Below are 16,004 nucleotides of genomic sequence, written 5' to 3'. Positions count from 1 at the left end.
CCTTCTACAAAAGCTATTTGGAGTCAGGTGTTCCAATCAATGAGATGGGATTGGAGGTGTGGGCTGTCGAGGTGCCCTGCCCTATAAGAAAAGACACTCAAAGTCAGGTTACTGACAGAGCCTGCTCTTCTCAAGAAAGGCCTGTTTATGTGCACCATGCCTCGATCAAAACAACTTCAGAGGACCTTAGAAGAGCTGCAGAGATACATGAAGCTGCAAAGGGCTACAAAAGCATTTCTAAAGACCCGAGTGTTCATCAGTCCACTGTAAGAGAAAATATCTACAAATGGAGGAAATTCAGTACTGTTGCTACACTCCCTAGGAGTGGGCAACCTGCATGGATCACACCAAGAACACAACACGCAATGCTGAAGGTGCTGAAGAAGAATCCAAGGGCAACAGCAAAAGATCTGCCAAAATCTCTAGAACTTGCATCCACCATAATAAAACACTGAACAAGAACGGTGTTCATGGAAGGACATCACGGAGGAAGCCACTGCTCTCCAAAATAACATTACTGCATGTCTCAAGTTTGCAAAAGACTACCTGGATGTTTCACAACGCTTCCGGGACAATGTTCTTTGGACAGGCAAGACAAAAGTTAACTTTTTGGCAGAAATGCACACACCTTTGTTTACAGGAAGAGGGCACTGCCCATCAACACCAAAATCTCGTCCTAACTGTGAAGCAATATGAGAGGACCATCATGGTTTGGGGCAGCTTTGCTGCCTCAGAGCCCAGACAGCCTACAATCACTGAGGGAACAAAGAATTCAAAATTGTATCAAGACACTTTACAGGAGAATGTCAGGAGAGCAGTCCGTCATCTGAAGCTGAATGGAAGTTAGATGGTGCAACAAGACAACCATCTGAAGCACAAGAGTAAATTAACAACAGAATAGTTTAAAAGGAAGAAGATTTATGTTTTGAAATGGCCGCGTCAGAATCCAGACCTTACCCAATTGAGATGCTGTGGCATGACCCGAAAAGGACTGTTCAGGCAAGGTATCCCAGAAATATTGATGAATTGAAACAGTTTTGTGTGGAGGAAAGTACTAAAATTCCTCCTCGCCATTGTGCAAGTCTGATCAGCAGCTACAAGAAACGTTTAGTGGAGGGTATTGCTGCTAAAGGAGATTCTACCAATTATTAAAAACAAGTGTTCACATACTTTTTCCAGCCTGGACTGTAAATGATTACACAACGTGTTCAATAAAGACATGAAAATACAATTGTTTATGTGTTATTAGTTTAGGCAGATTGTGTTTGTCTATTAATGCAACTTAGATGAAGATCAGACCACATACGAGTAATTAATGCAGAAAACCAGGTAATTGCAAAGAATTCACAAACTTTTTCTTGCAACTATAATTCCCTCATCCAATTATTGATATAGACTGAAATCCAGGCACACCACCACCAATGCTTCCAGCACCTAACTCATCACTTAACCCCAACTCAAAAATGAAACCCTTTTTCTTCTATTCGGTGCATGATTCCATGTCAAATCTGTTTAATAATCATGTGGTGTTTTGCAAATCCAAATCGATATCAAACGGTTCTTGTTCATCTATTCTGGTTTCATCCTCAATTTAAGAATTACCTGACACTACTTCCTTTCCACAAATCCAAATGTCCCGTTTCCGTGCTGTATTACTCTGTGACTAGTGTAACATTGGTTTACTGTAATCTGTCCAAAAATCAGTTTCAGGTTTCTTATCACTGACATATGCTGTGAAATTTGTTGTTCTGTGGAAGCAGTACAGTGCAAGATATAAAAATTCCAAAGTCACAGAAGTAAAAAGCCGGCTAGTAGTGTAGTGGTACCCGCGCTAGACTTAAAGGCGAGTGAAACATAGAAAACCTACAGCACAATACAGGCCCTTTGGCCCAGAAAGTTGTGCTGAACATGTCCCTACTTAGAAATTACAAGGCTGCCCTCTATTTTTCTAAGCTCCATATACCTATCAAAAGTCTCTTAAAAGACCCTATTGTATCCACCTCCACCACTGTTGCCAGCAGCCCATTCCACGCACTCACCACTCTCTGCGTAAAAAACTTACTCCTGACATGTCCTCTGTACCTACTCCCCAGCACCTTAAACCTGTGTCCTCTTGTGGCAACCATTTCAGCCCTGAGAAAAAGCCTCTGACTATCCACACTACCAATGCCTCTCATCATCTAATACACCTCTATCAGGTCACCTCTCATCTTCCGTCGCTCCAAGGAGAAAAGGCCGAGTTCACTCAACCTATTCTCATAAGGCATGCTCCCCAATCCAGGCAACATCCTCATAAATCTCTTCTGCACCTTTTCTATGGCTTCCGCATCCTTCCTGTAGTGAGGCGACCCAGAATGAGCATAGTACTCCAAGTGGGGTCTGACCAGGGTCCTATATAGCTGCAACGCTACCTCTCGGTTCCTAAATTCAGTTCCTTTTTTTTTAAATTTTATTTTTATTTGGATAAGGAATTCACAAATATCATGTACTATTTTCACACATATAACCTTTTCCATTTTTTTATACGTATAAAACTATAATTATTTATACATTCTTAAGTACACATTGAGATGATATAAAAGGAAATTAGACATTTAAATAGATAATTATGTACTGTGGTAATTCTAATCTATTAGGCTAAGTAATGGTATTAGTTGTTAAGAAAAATGGTAATAATAGTTTCCATATAACTCTTCTGGACCATTTCCACTGGTCCAAAATGTTGTATTTTGCCTATGTAACAACCATTGTAGGTGTTTATATCCTAATTTGTTCATGCCTGCTTCTGCCCGCAGACATAACTATCCAATCTCTATGTACTTATTTACTTAATTTTTTCATTTTTTATCCCTTTCCCAAATCTTTCCCTTTACTTGTGTTAATTCTCTATTTTCCAAAAGAAAACAAAAAAAAAAGACAGTTAGACTAGGGGTGCTTACATTAGCAATATTACTGTGTTGATGGGAAGAGCAGTATAAATCATTAGGAGAGTCATCTAAAGTCTGCTCGCATTGGGGTTATATATTCAATCCATTTATTCCAAATTTGATAAAATTTTTCTTTTTGAATTCTCAGGGAGTAAGTCAACTTTTCCATTTTAAATATTTCCAAGATAATTTCATGCCAATCTTCTAATGTAGGTGGTATTAGATTTAGCCACTTTCTAGTGATTGATTTCTTACTTGCCGCTAAGAGGGCCTGCAGCAACTTTATATCTTCCTTCCGTTCAAGAAACAATACATGCCCCAAATAGAGTGACTCAGAGGTATCTGGGACCTAAGTACCTTAACTAATGTTCTATGAATACCTTCCCAATATAGACTTAATTTAGGGCAATCCCAGAAAATATGAAAATGATTTGCCTCCTTGGAGCCGCACCTTCTCCAACATGTCACGTTTGTATCTTTATATTTTTCCTGATATGGGGTCTTGAAGTATTTTATAATGTTTTTCCAACAATGTTCTCTCCAAGTCAAAGAATTAGTCGAGGACCATTGAAAGCTGCAGATTTTCCCCCAAGTCTCCTCTGAAAATACCAACCCCGCTTCTTTCTCCCACTTCTCTTTAATATACAGTGTATTTACATTTTTAGCATGGGAGAGTGCATTATATAATCGAGAAACTGATTTACTAGGTATTGAACTGCAAGCCGAATTCAGAATCTTGAAAAATTCTAATTCTACTGTTGATAGGTCTGTATATCTACAACTCTGGATAACATAGTTTCGTACTTGAAGGTACCTAAAAAAGTCATTATGTTCTAGGCCATGTTTGTCCTGCAGGATTTGGAAACTTTGTAATACTCTTTTATCTATAAATGAGAGGTAGGTTGTAAGACCTTTCTTTATCCATAGCTCAAATCTTTTATCTCCTCTGTTGGGAAGGAATTCGGTATCATATGCACACCATCTAAAGAGTTTTAACATGTTACTAATTCCACATGAATTAACCACCTTCTGCCATACTTTTAATATAAGATTTATCCAACTGTTTTTTAAATTTTTCCAACTGGGCCATCAATCCTTTGTCAGCTATTGAGGCCTGTAGAGGAAAACTGTCAACTAATCCACATTCTATTTCCTTCCATCTAGCCTTATATTCCCTATTACACCAATATAATAGAGGGGTTATCTGTGAGGCATAAAAATAATTTCTCAGGCAAGGAAGAACCATACTTCCTCCTTCCTTCCCTAACTGTAAGGTGTTATATCGAATTCTAGGTTTCTTTCCTTGCCAAATGAAGCGGGAAATCCATTTGTCCCATTCCCTGAATTGATTATCTTCCACCTCCACCGGTAAAGTACAGAAAAGATACAATAACTGAGGAAGAATATTCATTTTTATAGTATTTATCCTTGAATTTCAACGTAAAAAGGGGATAGATTCCATCTATGCATATCTGCTTTTATCTCTGAGATTAATGGCCCATAATTTACCTGTGACAGTGTTGAAAGATCCTTCGGCAGGGTTATTCCTAAATATTTTAATGATTTAGCTTCCCACTTAAGATCGTATGTATCCTGCAATTTTTTGGATGGTGTATAATTTAGGGACATAACCTGCGTTTTCTTTACATTTATTTTATAACCTGATATTTTCCCAAAGTCATCCAACAGTGTAAACAATCCTATAAATGATTTTTCTGGTTCACTCAGATAGACCAAAACATCATCTGCGAATAACGCCACTTTCTGTTCAATCCCTGCCACCTTGATACCTTTTACGATTTCGTTCTGTCTTATTAGTTGGGCAAGCGGTTCAATATATAGCGCAAAAAGGAGAGGAGAAATTGGGCATCCGTGTCTAGTGCCTCTCTCTAAGATGAAGGAGTCAGAGAGGTCCCCATTTATCTTAATTCGGGCTGTAGGGCTGTCATATAGAGTCTGAATTACTTTCAATAAACTTTTCTTGAAAGCCGAATCTTCCTAACACTCTGTATAGGAACGCCCAACTAACCGAATCAAAAGCTTTCTCAGCGTCCAATCCTACTACCATTGTCTCTGTCTCGTTCTTATTAACCTGTTCTAATATGTGCAGAGTTCTCCTTATGTTGTCCTGTGTTTGTCTTTGTTGAATAAATCCAGTCTGGTCCAAGTGGATTAGGCCAAGTAAAAGCTTTTCCAATCTGCGCGCTAATATAGATGTAAATAGTTTGTAATCTAAATTAAGAACACTAATTGGCCGATAATTGCCACATTCTAGTTTATCTTTATCCTCTTTAGGAGTAACTGAAATAATCGCTTCTCTCCAGGAAGGTGGAGTTTCTCCTCTCTGCAAGATCCAATTAAAGGTGTTAAGTAGTAATGGGGCTAACTGTGTCTTCAGGGACTTGTACCACTCTGAGGTAAACCCATCAGAACCCGGGGACTTTCCAGCCTTTAACCTAGGGATGGCCACGTTCAGTTCTTTGACAGTTACTGGTTCTAATAAACTTTCATTTTGTAAATCTATAAGTTTAGGTAGATCTAAAAAATTCAATACACTGTCTATATAGGGCTCATTGGGGGCCTGGGGTTGGGAGTACAGCTCTCGATAATATGTTGCAAAACTCTCTTGAATTTTCCCTATTGTACTCTCCACAAGCTTTGTCTTTGGATTCTTTATTTTATGAATTGTATTGTCTGCTTGTTGTTTTCGTAATTTATATGCTAATAATCTAGCTGATTTACCTCCTACTTCATAATTCTTTTGTCTCAGGTAAAGAAAATTTCTTTGAGTTTCCAACGTATGAATATCGTCAATTTCACTTTGCAATTTCCTAATTTCTGGTTTTCGATTTGAATTACTTTTGTTGCTATCTACAACTTGAAGTTGTTTTAATTTTCCTTGAAGGTCTGCTAATTTTTGTGCATTGATTTTTTTCATGTGAGTGGTAATGGAAATAATTTTCCCTCTCAGTACAGCTTTCAATGTATCCCATAAGATCACTGATGATGTTTCTCCCGTGTCATTAAGGTCTAGATATTCTTTCATTTCTCAATCTCTCCATTACTTTCGGGTTATTGAGTATATGTGAGTTTAGCCTCCATAGTGTTTTCCTCATTTTCCTTTCCAGGATTAGAGACATAGAGACTGGGCTATGATCCGACAGATCAATTGTTGCAATATTACAGTTTTTTATCCTGAGTCTATCTGTATTATAGATAAAGAAATAGTCTATCCTTGAATAGGCTGAATGAGGGAAAGAGTAATGTGTATAATCTTTACTAGTAGGGTGTAATTCCCTCCAGACATCTATAATTCCCAACTCCTCCATCAATGAATTCATTTTCCGAGTCAGAGGTTTATTCTGAGTAACTATTCTTGAAGAATCTAATACAGGATTTAATCTAATATTAAAATCCCCTCCACAAATTACTACCCCTTGAGGACTGACCATTAGGTCAAAAATGTATCTATAAAATAACCATTCACAACCTGGAGGAACATAAACATTCAGCAATGTTATTTCTGTACCTTCTATTCTTCCTGTGATTTTTACAAACCGTCCTTCTTTGTCTTTAGTCTCTGAAATATGTTCATAATTAAGAGTACTTGATATTAAAGTAGCTACACCTCTTTTGTGACTCAATTTATATGATGAATAAAATACATGCTTAAAGCCCATTCTTTTTAATTTTCCATGTTCAGATTGGCTCATATGTGTTTCCTGGAGGAAAGCTATTTGTGCCCTCTCTTTTTTCCATTTAGACATAATCTTATTTCTTTTAATTGGATTCAAAACCCCATTAACATTATAGGAAATTATTTTTACCAATTCAGTTTGCATTTTTCTCTAGTAGAAAAAAAACTCTCCTTTTCTAACCAAACAGTAAGCAATCCCTTCTCAACAGTAAACCAAGACATATAACCACACCCTAGACATTTTTGAACGTGTAACATTTGAAAACTTTTCCCGACTTCCAACAGTGAGGCCTGAGCACCGACCCCCCTCAGTTCAGAGGGATAACCTCTATCTTCACCCTGTGTTAGAGGGCCCTCAGCAGTTTGAATAATCATAGAGAACTTTCTCCTATTTATGTCTCGACCAAATTGCTATCATTCAAGTTATTCCGCCTAGTTTATTTTCAGTTACCAGTTTTCATTTTACCTTTAAGTCCGATTTACTCTTTTCAGTCATTTCTCTTAATTAATCTGTATTCTCTGTACATTCGCGTCTGAATATTTGCAGCTTTTCTTGTAGTTTGACATTCTGGTTCTTGTGGAGCATCCTCGCCCCACTAACTGCCACGACTTCTGCCGAATCCTCTCCAGTAGCGACTCCGGTTGGGTGATAACTTTAATAGGTAGTCCCCAGTCCGCCAGGTCCGACGTTGTCTCCTGCACCGTAGCGTAAGTTTTTGTCCCTTCGTCGTAAAAGACTCTCAGCCGAGCTGGATACAGGGTCTGGAATCTGATGTTGTTTTCTTTCAGGAGTCTCCGTGTTTCCGTATATTCCTTCCATCTGGTAAGAATCCCCGGTGCGTAGTCGTGGTCTAAACTGATTTTACAGTTGTTCCACATGAAACCTTTATTTTGCCATGTCCTTTTAAGCACCTCTTCCTTCGTTCTGTAACTGAGAAATCTGACTAGAATTGATCTGGGCTGGGCGCCTGCCGGGGGCTGTGGTGCCAACGCGCGGTGAGCTCTTTCTATCTGTAGGTCTTTTGCGGCCGGTATATCAAGATTCTCTCTAAGCAGCTTCTCTATGAAGAGAATCATCAATCCGGGTTTACCTTCGGTTCCTTCAGGAACTCCGTAAATCCTCACATTTTCCCTTCTTGAGCGGCCTTCTTGATCTATTAGTTTCCACTGGAGCTGGTCTCGCAGCTTCAGCATTTCTGCTATCACTTCCTCGGCGTTTTGTAGCTTCTCTTCAATTCCAACAATCCTCGCTTCGGCTTCATCTATCCGCGAGTTAGTATTTACTATTTCTCCTTTAATATCTTCCAGCTGTTTGCTGTTATCTTGTCGGAACTCGCGAATCTCTCCAAGAATCAAAGACAGAGTCACCGATTCCCCCTCATTATCTCCGTCCTGGATTGCCGTGGGGGAGCTAGGCCCATCGCCTTGCTGCGTCTCTTTATGTTTATCAGCCTTCGGAGCAGACTTTTTAAATCTTGTTCTTAGACATCATCCTTGCCCCTTTTATTAATATAGTTATGCAATATTAAGTATTTGTCTAAATTCGATTTTGGGGCAGTTTACCTTCTTTTTTGTCGAGAGACCTTTTCCTTACACCACCATTCCCTTGATGACCCGGAAGTCCCCTAAATTCAATTCCATGATTGATGAAGGCCAATACACCGTACGCCCTCTTAACCACAGAGTCAACCTGCGCAGCTGCTTTGACTCAGACCCCAAGATCCCTCTGATCCTCCACACTGCCAAGAGTCTGACAAGTGGTCCTGGATTGGAATCCAGCCGGCCTCTTTCACACTTTCCATCCATGCTGGGTCAAGCATCAAGCTAGCAACTCGGCGTCATAATAATAGACAAAGAAGCTCAAGAAATGGCATGGTTGTCGCCTGATGTGCCACAGAGCGTGGAGAAGAAGAAGAACAACAACGTAAATAAATAAATACATAATGTGAAAACAAAAGAATGAGATAGCATTAAAGGACCATTCATAAATCTGATGGTGGAGGGGAAGAAGCCGATTCCGAAACATTGAGTGTGTGTTTTCAGGCTCCTGTACTTCCTCCCTGATGGCAGAAATGAGAAGAGGCATGTCACAGACTGTGAGGTTTCTTGAGGTCCCTTGAGGTTCTTGTGGCATCACCTTTTGAAGATGTCCTTTTGCTCATGATGGAGCAGGCCAAGTCTACAATCCTGTCCATAAGACCATAAGACATATTATACTAGGCCATTTAACCCAATGAGTCTGCTCCACCGTTCCATCATGGCTGATTTATTGTCCCTCTCAACTCCATTCTCTTCTCTTCTTCCCATAAACTTTGACGCCCTTACTAATCAAGAACCTAACAACCTCTGCTTTAAATATACTCTATAACTTGGCCTCAACAACCATCTGTAGCAATGAATTCCAGATTCACCACGCTCTGGCTACACAAATTCCTCATCTCTGTTCCAAACAGATGTCCTTGTATTCTAAGGCTATGCCCTATAGTCCAGGCTCCCTCCCACTATAGGAAACATCCTCTCCAAATCCATTTATGTTGGCCTTTCAATATTCAATTGGTTTCAATGAGATACCCCCTCATTCCTCAAAACTCCAGAGGGTACAGGCCCTGAGCCATCAAACACTTCTCTCCAGTCCCTTTCAATTGTGCACACTGGAGCCTTCATAGCAGGCAGTGATACAACCCGTCAGAATGTTCTCCGCATAAATATATAGAAATTGGCTAGCTTTTGGTGACATACCAAATTTCCACAAACTCCTAATAAAGCACAGTTGCTGCCATGCTTTCTTTGTGATTGCATCAATGCGTTTGGCTTGGACATATCCTCTGAGACATTGATGCCCAGAAACTTGAAACTGCTGACCACTAAATAAGGACTGGTGTGCATTCTCTCAACCTACCCTTCCTGAAGTACACAATTCCTTGCTCTTGTTAATGTTGAGTGTAAGTTTATTGTTGCGACACCAGTCAACCAGCCAATTTATCTCACTATCACCAGAGATTCTGCAATCAACAAATTTATAGACGACATTGGAGTTGTGTCGAGCCACACAGTCAGGAGTGTAGGGAGAGTAGAGCAGTGGATTAAGCATACCACTTTGTGTTTCACCTGAGCTGGTTATCAGTAAGCAGATGTTCTTACTGATCCACGCTGACTGTGGTCTCCTGATGAGGAAGTTGATAATGCAGTAGCAGAGGAAGATACAGGGGCCCAGGTTTTAAATTTTGTTAATTAGTACTGAGGGAATGATTGCATAGAATGCTGATCTGTAATCAGTAAGGATGAATTAAGAGCCAGAGAAATTCTGCCTGCTGTAGACCTCCTTTGGCATTCAGCAAATTGCAATGAGTCCAGGTTCTTGCTCAGACAGGACTTAATCATACCCATGACCAAATTCTCAAAGTACTTCATCACACTATAAATGAATGCTACTAGGTCAGCGGTCCCCAACCACTGGGCCGCAGAGCATGTGCTACTGGGCCGCGAAGAAGCGATATGATTTGGTCAGCTGCACTTTTCCTCATTCCCTGTCACGGCCACCGATCAGCCATTACGCATGCGAGGTCATGACCCACGCGTCATCCGTGTCAGGGCGGGAAGGCAATCAACTCCTCGAGCTTGCAAATGACAATGGGCTGAAAAGTATGTTTGACATAACATCTCTGTCGGCATTTTGGATCAAAGTCAAGGCTAAATATCCTGAGATAGCCACGAAAGCGCTGAAAACGTTGCTTCCATTTCCAACATTTTTCTGCGAAGCGGAGTTTTCTGCAATGAATGCAACGAAAACTAAACTGCGGAATAGACTGGACATCAGGAACCCCCTTCGAGTATCGCTGTCTCCCAACACCCCTTGATAGGACAGTGTTGTTGCAGGGAAACAAGCCCAGGGCTCCCACTGATTCAGCGATATTGGTGTGTTGCAATGATTTTATATATTCATACGGGGGAAATATGTGCTGTGCGTTTAATATCCAAATATTACTTAAAATGTTATGATGCTATTGACTTATAAGTGACCTATATAACCATATAACAATTACAGCACGGAAACAGGCCATCTCTCCCCTTCTAGTCCGTGCCGAACGCTACTCTCACCCAGTCCCACCGACCTGCACTCAGCCCATAACTCTCCATTCCTTTCCTGTCCATATACCTATCCAATTTTTCTTTAAATGATCATATCGAACTTGCTTCTGCCATTTCTACTGGAAGTTCGTTCAACATTTCAAGCTCCCCTGATAATTGACTTATCATTATATCCATGCGAGGAAAATATGCGCTGTGTTCAATATTAAATTCATTAGATAAACCTTTTTAGAAACAAAATTGAGTGTATTACCCACTTATCACCTATATTCCGGTAGTGATCAACACCCACCCCCACGAACAGAATCGCCAAAAAGTATTTGCTTTGGGGGGCAGGAATCGGCAGGTCACGACGCGCATGCGCATTGGTGCCCACGCAAGGCTTCATGGTCATTGTAGTCTTTCGGGTAAACAACGCATTTGACTGCTACTCTTGTTCGTTGGCAACCCTACAACCGCCACCCCCCCCCCCATCGGCCAGTCCACAAGAATATTGTCAATATTAAACCGGTCCGCAGTGCAAAAAAGGTTGGGGACCCCTGTACTAGGTGTTAATCGTTGAGGCAGTTCACCTTGCTCTTCTCGGGCATTGGTATGAATGATGCTTCCTCGAAGCAGGTGGGAACTTACAACTACAGCAGTGAGAGGTTCAATGTGTCACTGAACACTCTAACCAGTTGATCAGCACAGGTTTTCAGTATCTTGCCAGGTATGCTATTAGTGCATTACACCTCGTGAGGTCTCACCCTCTTGAAGGATGTGCTAACGTCAGCTTCGGAGACAGATCACAGGGTCACCAGATGCTGTGAGGATTCACACAAGTGTAGTTTTATTCCCCCTTTCAAATCATCCATAAGAGTCATTGAACTCATCAGAGCGCGAAGCATCACTGCCATTTATGATGTTAAGATTTCGCCTTATGGGAAATAATGGCATGCAAACCCTGCCACAGCTGTCATGCATCCAATTTTGTCTCTAACTTCATCTGGAATTGCCTATGGCCTTCGGTAGGTTGTACCTGATCTTCTTGTAATAAAATCATCAAACAGGTTACCATGAAACGTAATCATCTTTTGTGTGTTTTTCAATCTTGCCAGTTATTTGGTTTTGTAGAACAAGTTAGTTTTGAAAAGAGATCTCTTCATTCACAGAAAGAATGCAACATGGAAGGAGGCCTACCGTTACCTATAAAGCACTTTCAATATTCTGAAATCATGAAAGGCACCTTTTCTAAAATGTTAATCTACATATTCATTTAACAATAAATAAACAGAAAAAATTACACGTTGTAGCTTGCTGCTCTAATGGCTAACAGTAAAGGAAAAATACCAGATTTTATACATACGGCAGTCAGTCCTTCATTGTTGCAGATGTTCACATCAGCACTATACTCCAGTAATTTTCCCATACACTTTTTCTGCCTGTAAATAGAATACATCCTTTGACAACACTTCCATTGGTTAAAATGAAAACAAAGAACATGAATGAGGCTCATTCATTTCCACACGTACATCAGTGATGACTTACCTTTTTGTCTCTTCCACAACTGCATTATTGGTAATGTCTAACCAAACTCAATGGACAAAAATATTGTCTATCTTAATAACAAGAGTTGCAATGAAAAATTAGCTTTATTTGTCACACATGCATCAAAACAAACATGCACAGTGAAAGGAGTCATTTATCTCAAATCAAACTAGTAACGATTGTGCCAGACAGCCCGCAGGTGCCACCACACTTCCAGCACCATCACAGCATGCCCCAACTCACTAACCATAACCCATACATCCTTGGAATGTGGGAGAAAACCATAGGACCCGGAGAAAATCCACGCAGTCACAGAGAGAATGTACAAACTCCTTACTGACAACAGTGAGAATTGAATCCTGATCTTACTACAGCTGCCACAATAAAACATTGCACTGTTACACATCGTGCGGCCCCATACCATCATCATCACTGCCATCTTTGACTTTTGCCATCATGACCTGCAATTAACCTCAATTCCAATTTATGAGGCTTCTATCTTGTGTGGTTGGGAAATGGAGACCTTGCATGATCTGGTGTGCACTTGGCCTTCTTTCCACTAAAGTTGTCAGTTTTCATTCTTCACCTATTGCAACTTGACCCATTATGAATGATCATACACTAACTAAAATACAATTTCTTCACCAGAGTCAAGTCCCACAGGATCCAGTTACTTTGAAATGTTCTGAAAAAAACTCAGCAACCTGTAACATTAACTGTGTCTCACTCAAATGTTCTGCCTGACCCAAGTAGATCCACTTTATATTTAAAGTCACCTCACATGCAAATATTTGTCCCGACCTCATTAATGACCTTCAGCACAATACAACGAAATCCACCAACACCAGATTTCTCCTCTCTCAACCCCAATTCTACCTGCTCCATTGATGGTACTGCCTGACTCCCCTCAGTTTCTACACTTAACTGGTTTTGGATGGAAATCCAACCAACTCAGTGTTCTCAAAGAGGGTTGATTTGACAACTTTTGGTCCGTTCCTATAACAGTACTGTGAAATTTACAGTGAAATTTTAAATTTCTACTGTATGAAATTAGTGGAAGAAGCCAAAAAGAGGCCACAGATATAGGAGCAGAATTAGGCCATTTGGCCCATAGTCTTTTCTGCAAAAACAGTACTCTACCTAGATCAAAATGTACAACTGAAAAATACTTGACAGTTGGCTAACATTTCAAACATTGGGCATGGTTATTGCCGCAACAGAGAATTATTCTTCTGAAATACTATAGGCACAATAATTGCACAACTATTAAATAACAAGAATCATTGACACAGACAGCTGTGGAGGCCAGGTTATTGGGTATACTTAAAGTGAATGTTGAAAGGTTCTTGAATAGTAAGGGAGTCAAAGGTTAAGGGGAGAAGACAGGAGAATGGGGAAGCAGACTCAATGGGCCAAATGGTCTAATTCTGCTCCTATGTCTTATAGTCTAAGATCAATAACTAAATCACCCGGGCTATCGATCCCGAGTAACAAATTCAAATACTATATCAGTGGAAGGATTTCAATTCACTTAATAACCTGGGCTACAAAATTACCAAACTGTTATAACAGCCTTCAAGCAAGGAACTCTGCTATCCCTGTGGTTTAGTCAATATGTGAATTCAGATGAAAATTCCAAACAGCTGCATTTTTTTTTAAACTTTTCATCTTCAGCTGCTTCATCGATGGTCATCATTCAAACACAAAGTCAGAAATGAGGATATATAGCAGTCCTATAAAACACACCGTACAGATAACTGTACAAAGACTGATGGTACGTGCATAAAGTGACGCTAGGTAATGTGTAGATAGCGGTGGTGGTAGGCTAGGTTAATAGTTGGAGTTGTTGATCAGCCCTGACGGCTTGGGAAAAGTACTGTCTGGCACGGATACTACATAGCCTCCCTGATGAGAGTGGGACAAACAGCCCATAAGCAAGGTGGGTGAGATCCTCATGATCCCACTGGCCTTTTCCAAGCATCTTTTTGTCTGTCCTTGATGGCAGAAAGCCTGGTGCCAGTAAAATGTGCTGCACAGTTTTAATTACCCCACTGTAGAGCCCCACTGTAGGCAGCAGTGCAGTTTCCATACCAGACTGTGATGCAGCACGTTACGATGCTCTCCCCTGTGCATCTGTAAAAGAGCATGACCATTGATGTGCATATATCAGCTCTCTTCAGCCTCCTCAGAAAGTAGGAGCTTTGGTGAGTTTTCTTGACTGTGGGGAATGTGTTCTGGGACCACAAGAATTTGGATATTTATGCACTCTCAGCAGATTCCATTGCTACGCTGCCGATGTGAAGGGGGGTGAGTGGTGTAAGCTTTTCTGAAGTTGATAACCATCTCCTTTGTCTTGCTGACATTGAGGAAGGGGTTATTTGCCTGGCACCAGGTCTCGAGCTCTTCCACCTCCTCTGTGCAGGTCTTCTCATCATTGTTGATGAGAGCCACTTTTGTCTTGGGCGAACTCAATAATGTGATTGGTCCGGTGTTTGGTCATACAGTTGTGTGTGACTGTAGTGTATAGCAGTGGGCCCAACACACAGCCTTGGGACAGTATCTATTGAGGATTATGGGGAGGGAGCAACGGTTGTACATCTTGACCATCTGAAGTCTATTCATTAGGATGACCAACACCCGGTTTCACAGTGCTGTATTCAGACCAACGTCATTATCATCACTCTGTGTCCTGCCACAATGTATTGAAGATAACCAATGTCCAGAAACTCAGTTTGACTTGCCATATAAATACCACGTCCACAAGAAAAAATCAGAAGTGACAGCAGACCTACCATTTTATACTTTATACTTTATTGTCACCAAACAATTGATACTAGAACATACAATCATCATAGCGATTCTGTGCTTCCCGCTCCCTGGATTACAAATAGATAGTAAATATTAAAAATTTAAATTATAAATCATAAATAGAGAAATAGAAAAATGGAAAGTAAGGTAGTGCAAAAAAACCGAGATGCTGGTCCGAATATTTGGAGGGTACGGCCCAGATCCAGTCAGGATCCGTTCAGCAGTCTTATCACAGTTGGAAAGAAGCTGTTCCCAAATCTGGCCATACGAGTCTTCAAGCTCCTGAGCCTTCTCCCGGAGGGAAGAGGGACGAAAAGTGTGTTGGCTGGGTGGGTCGTGTCCTTGATTATCCTGCCAGCACTGCTCCGACAGCGTGCAGTGTAAAGTGAGTCCAAGAACGGAAGATCGGTTTGTGTGATGTGCTGCGCCAAGTTCACGATCTTCTGCAGCTTCTTCCGGTCTTGGACAGGACAACTTCCATACCAGGTTGTGATGCACCCGAGAAGAATGCTTTCTATGGCGCATCTATAAAAATTAGTGAAGGTTTTAGGGGGCAGGCCAAATTTCTTTAGTTTTCTCAGAAAGTAAAGGCGCTGGTGGGCCTTCTTGGCAGTGGACTCTGCTTGATTGGACCAAGTCAGGTCATTTGTGATATTGACCCCAAAGAACTTAAAGCTTTTGACCTGTTCCACTTGCGCACCACTGATGTAAATTGGGTCGTGCGGTCCGCTACTCCTTCTGAAGTCAACAACCAATTCCTTCATCTTGCTGACATTGAGGAATAGGTTATTGTCTTCACACGCCACCAGGTTCTTAATTTCCTCTCTGTACTCAAACTAATCATTACCCAAGATACCGTCTACAATTGTTGTGTCATCAGCAAACTTATATATTGAGTTCGATGGAAACTTGGCTACACAATCATGGGTGTACAGTGAGTATAGCAGGGGGCTGAG

At 40.8% G+C, this 16,004-nt stretch overlaps 1 protein-coding gene across 7 annotated transcripts in view; it reads right to left on the bottom strand.

Annotated features, from left to right (window-relative positions):
* Nucleotides 1–16,004, bottom strand: part of hace1 (HECT domain and ankyrin repeat containing E3 ubiquitin protein ligase 1) — an 87,884-nt gene that overhangs the window by 62,129 nt on the left and 9,751 nt on the right. For all 7 annotated transcript variants that reach the window (XM_063040296.1, XM_063040294.1, XM_063040300.1 and 4 more), the window contains exon 5: nt 12,059–12,134. In XM_063040296.1, coding sequence (XP_062896366.1) covers nt 12,059–12,134 — 76 coding nt within the window. The remainder of the gene's footprint in view (nt 1–12,058; nt 12,135–16,004) is intronic.

This window comes from Mobula hypostoma, chromosome 2 (assembly GCF_963921235.1).
Source record: "Mobula hypostoma chromosome 2, sMobHyp1.1, whole genome shotgun sequence".
NCBI lineage: Eukaryota > Metazoa > Chordata > Chondrichthyes > Myliobatiformes > Myliobatidae > Mobula > Mobula hypostoma.
Note: the sequence above shows the minus strand (reverse complement) of the source record. Positions and strands in the feature narration are given on the sequence as shown.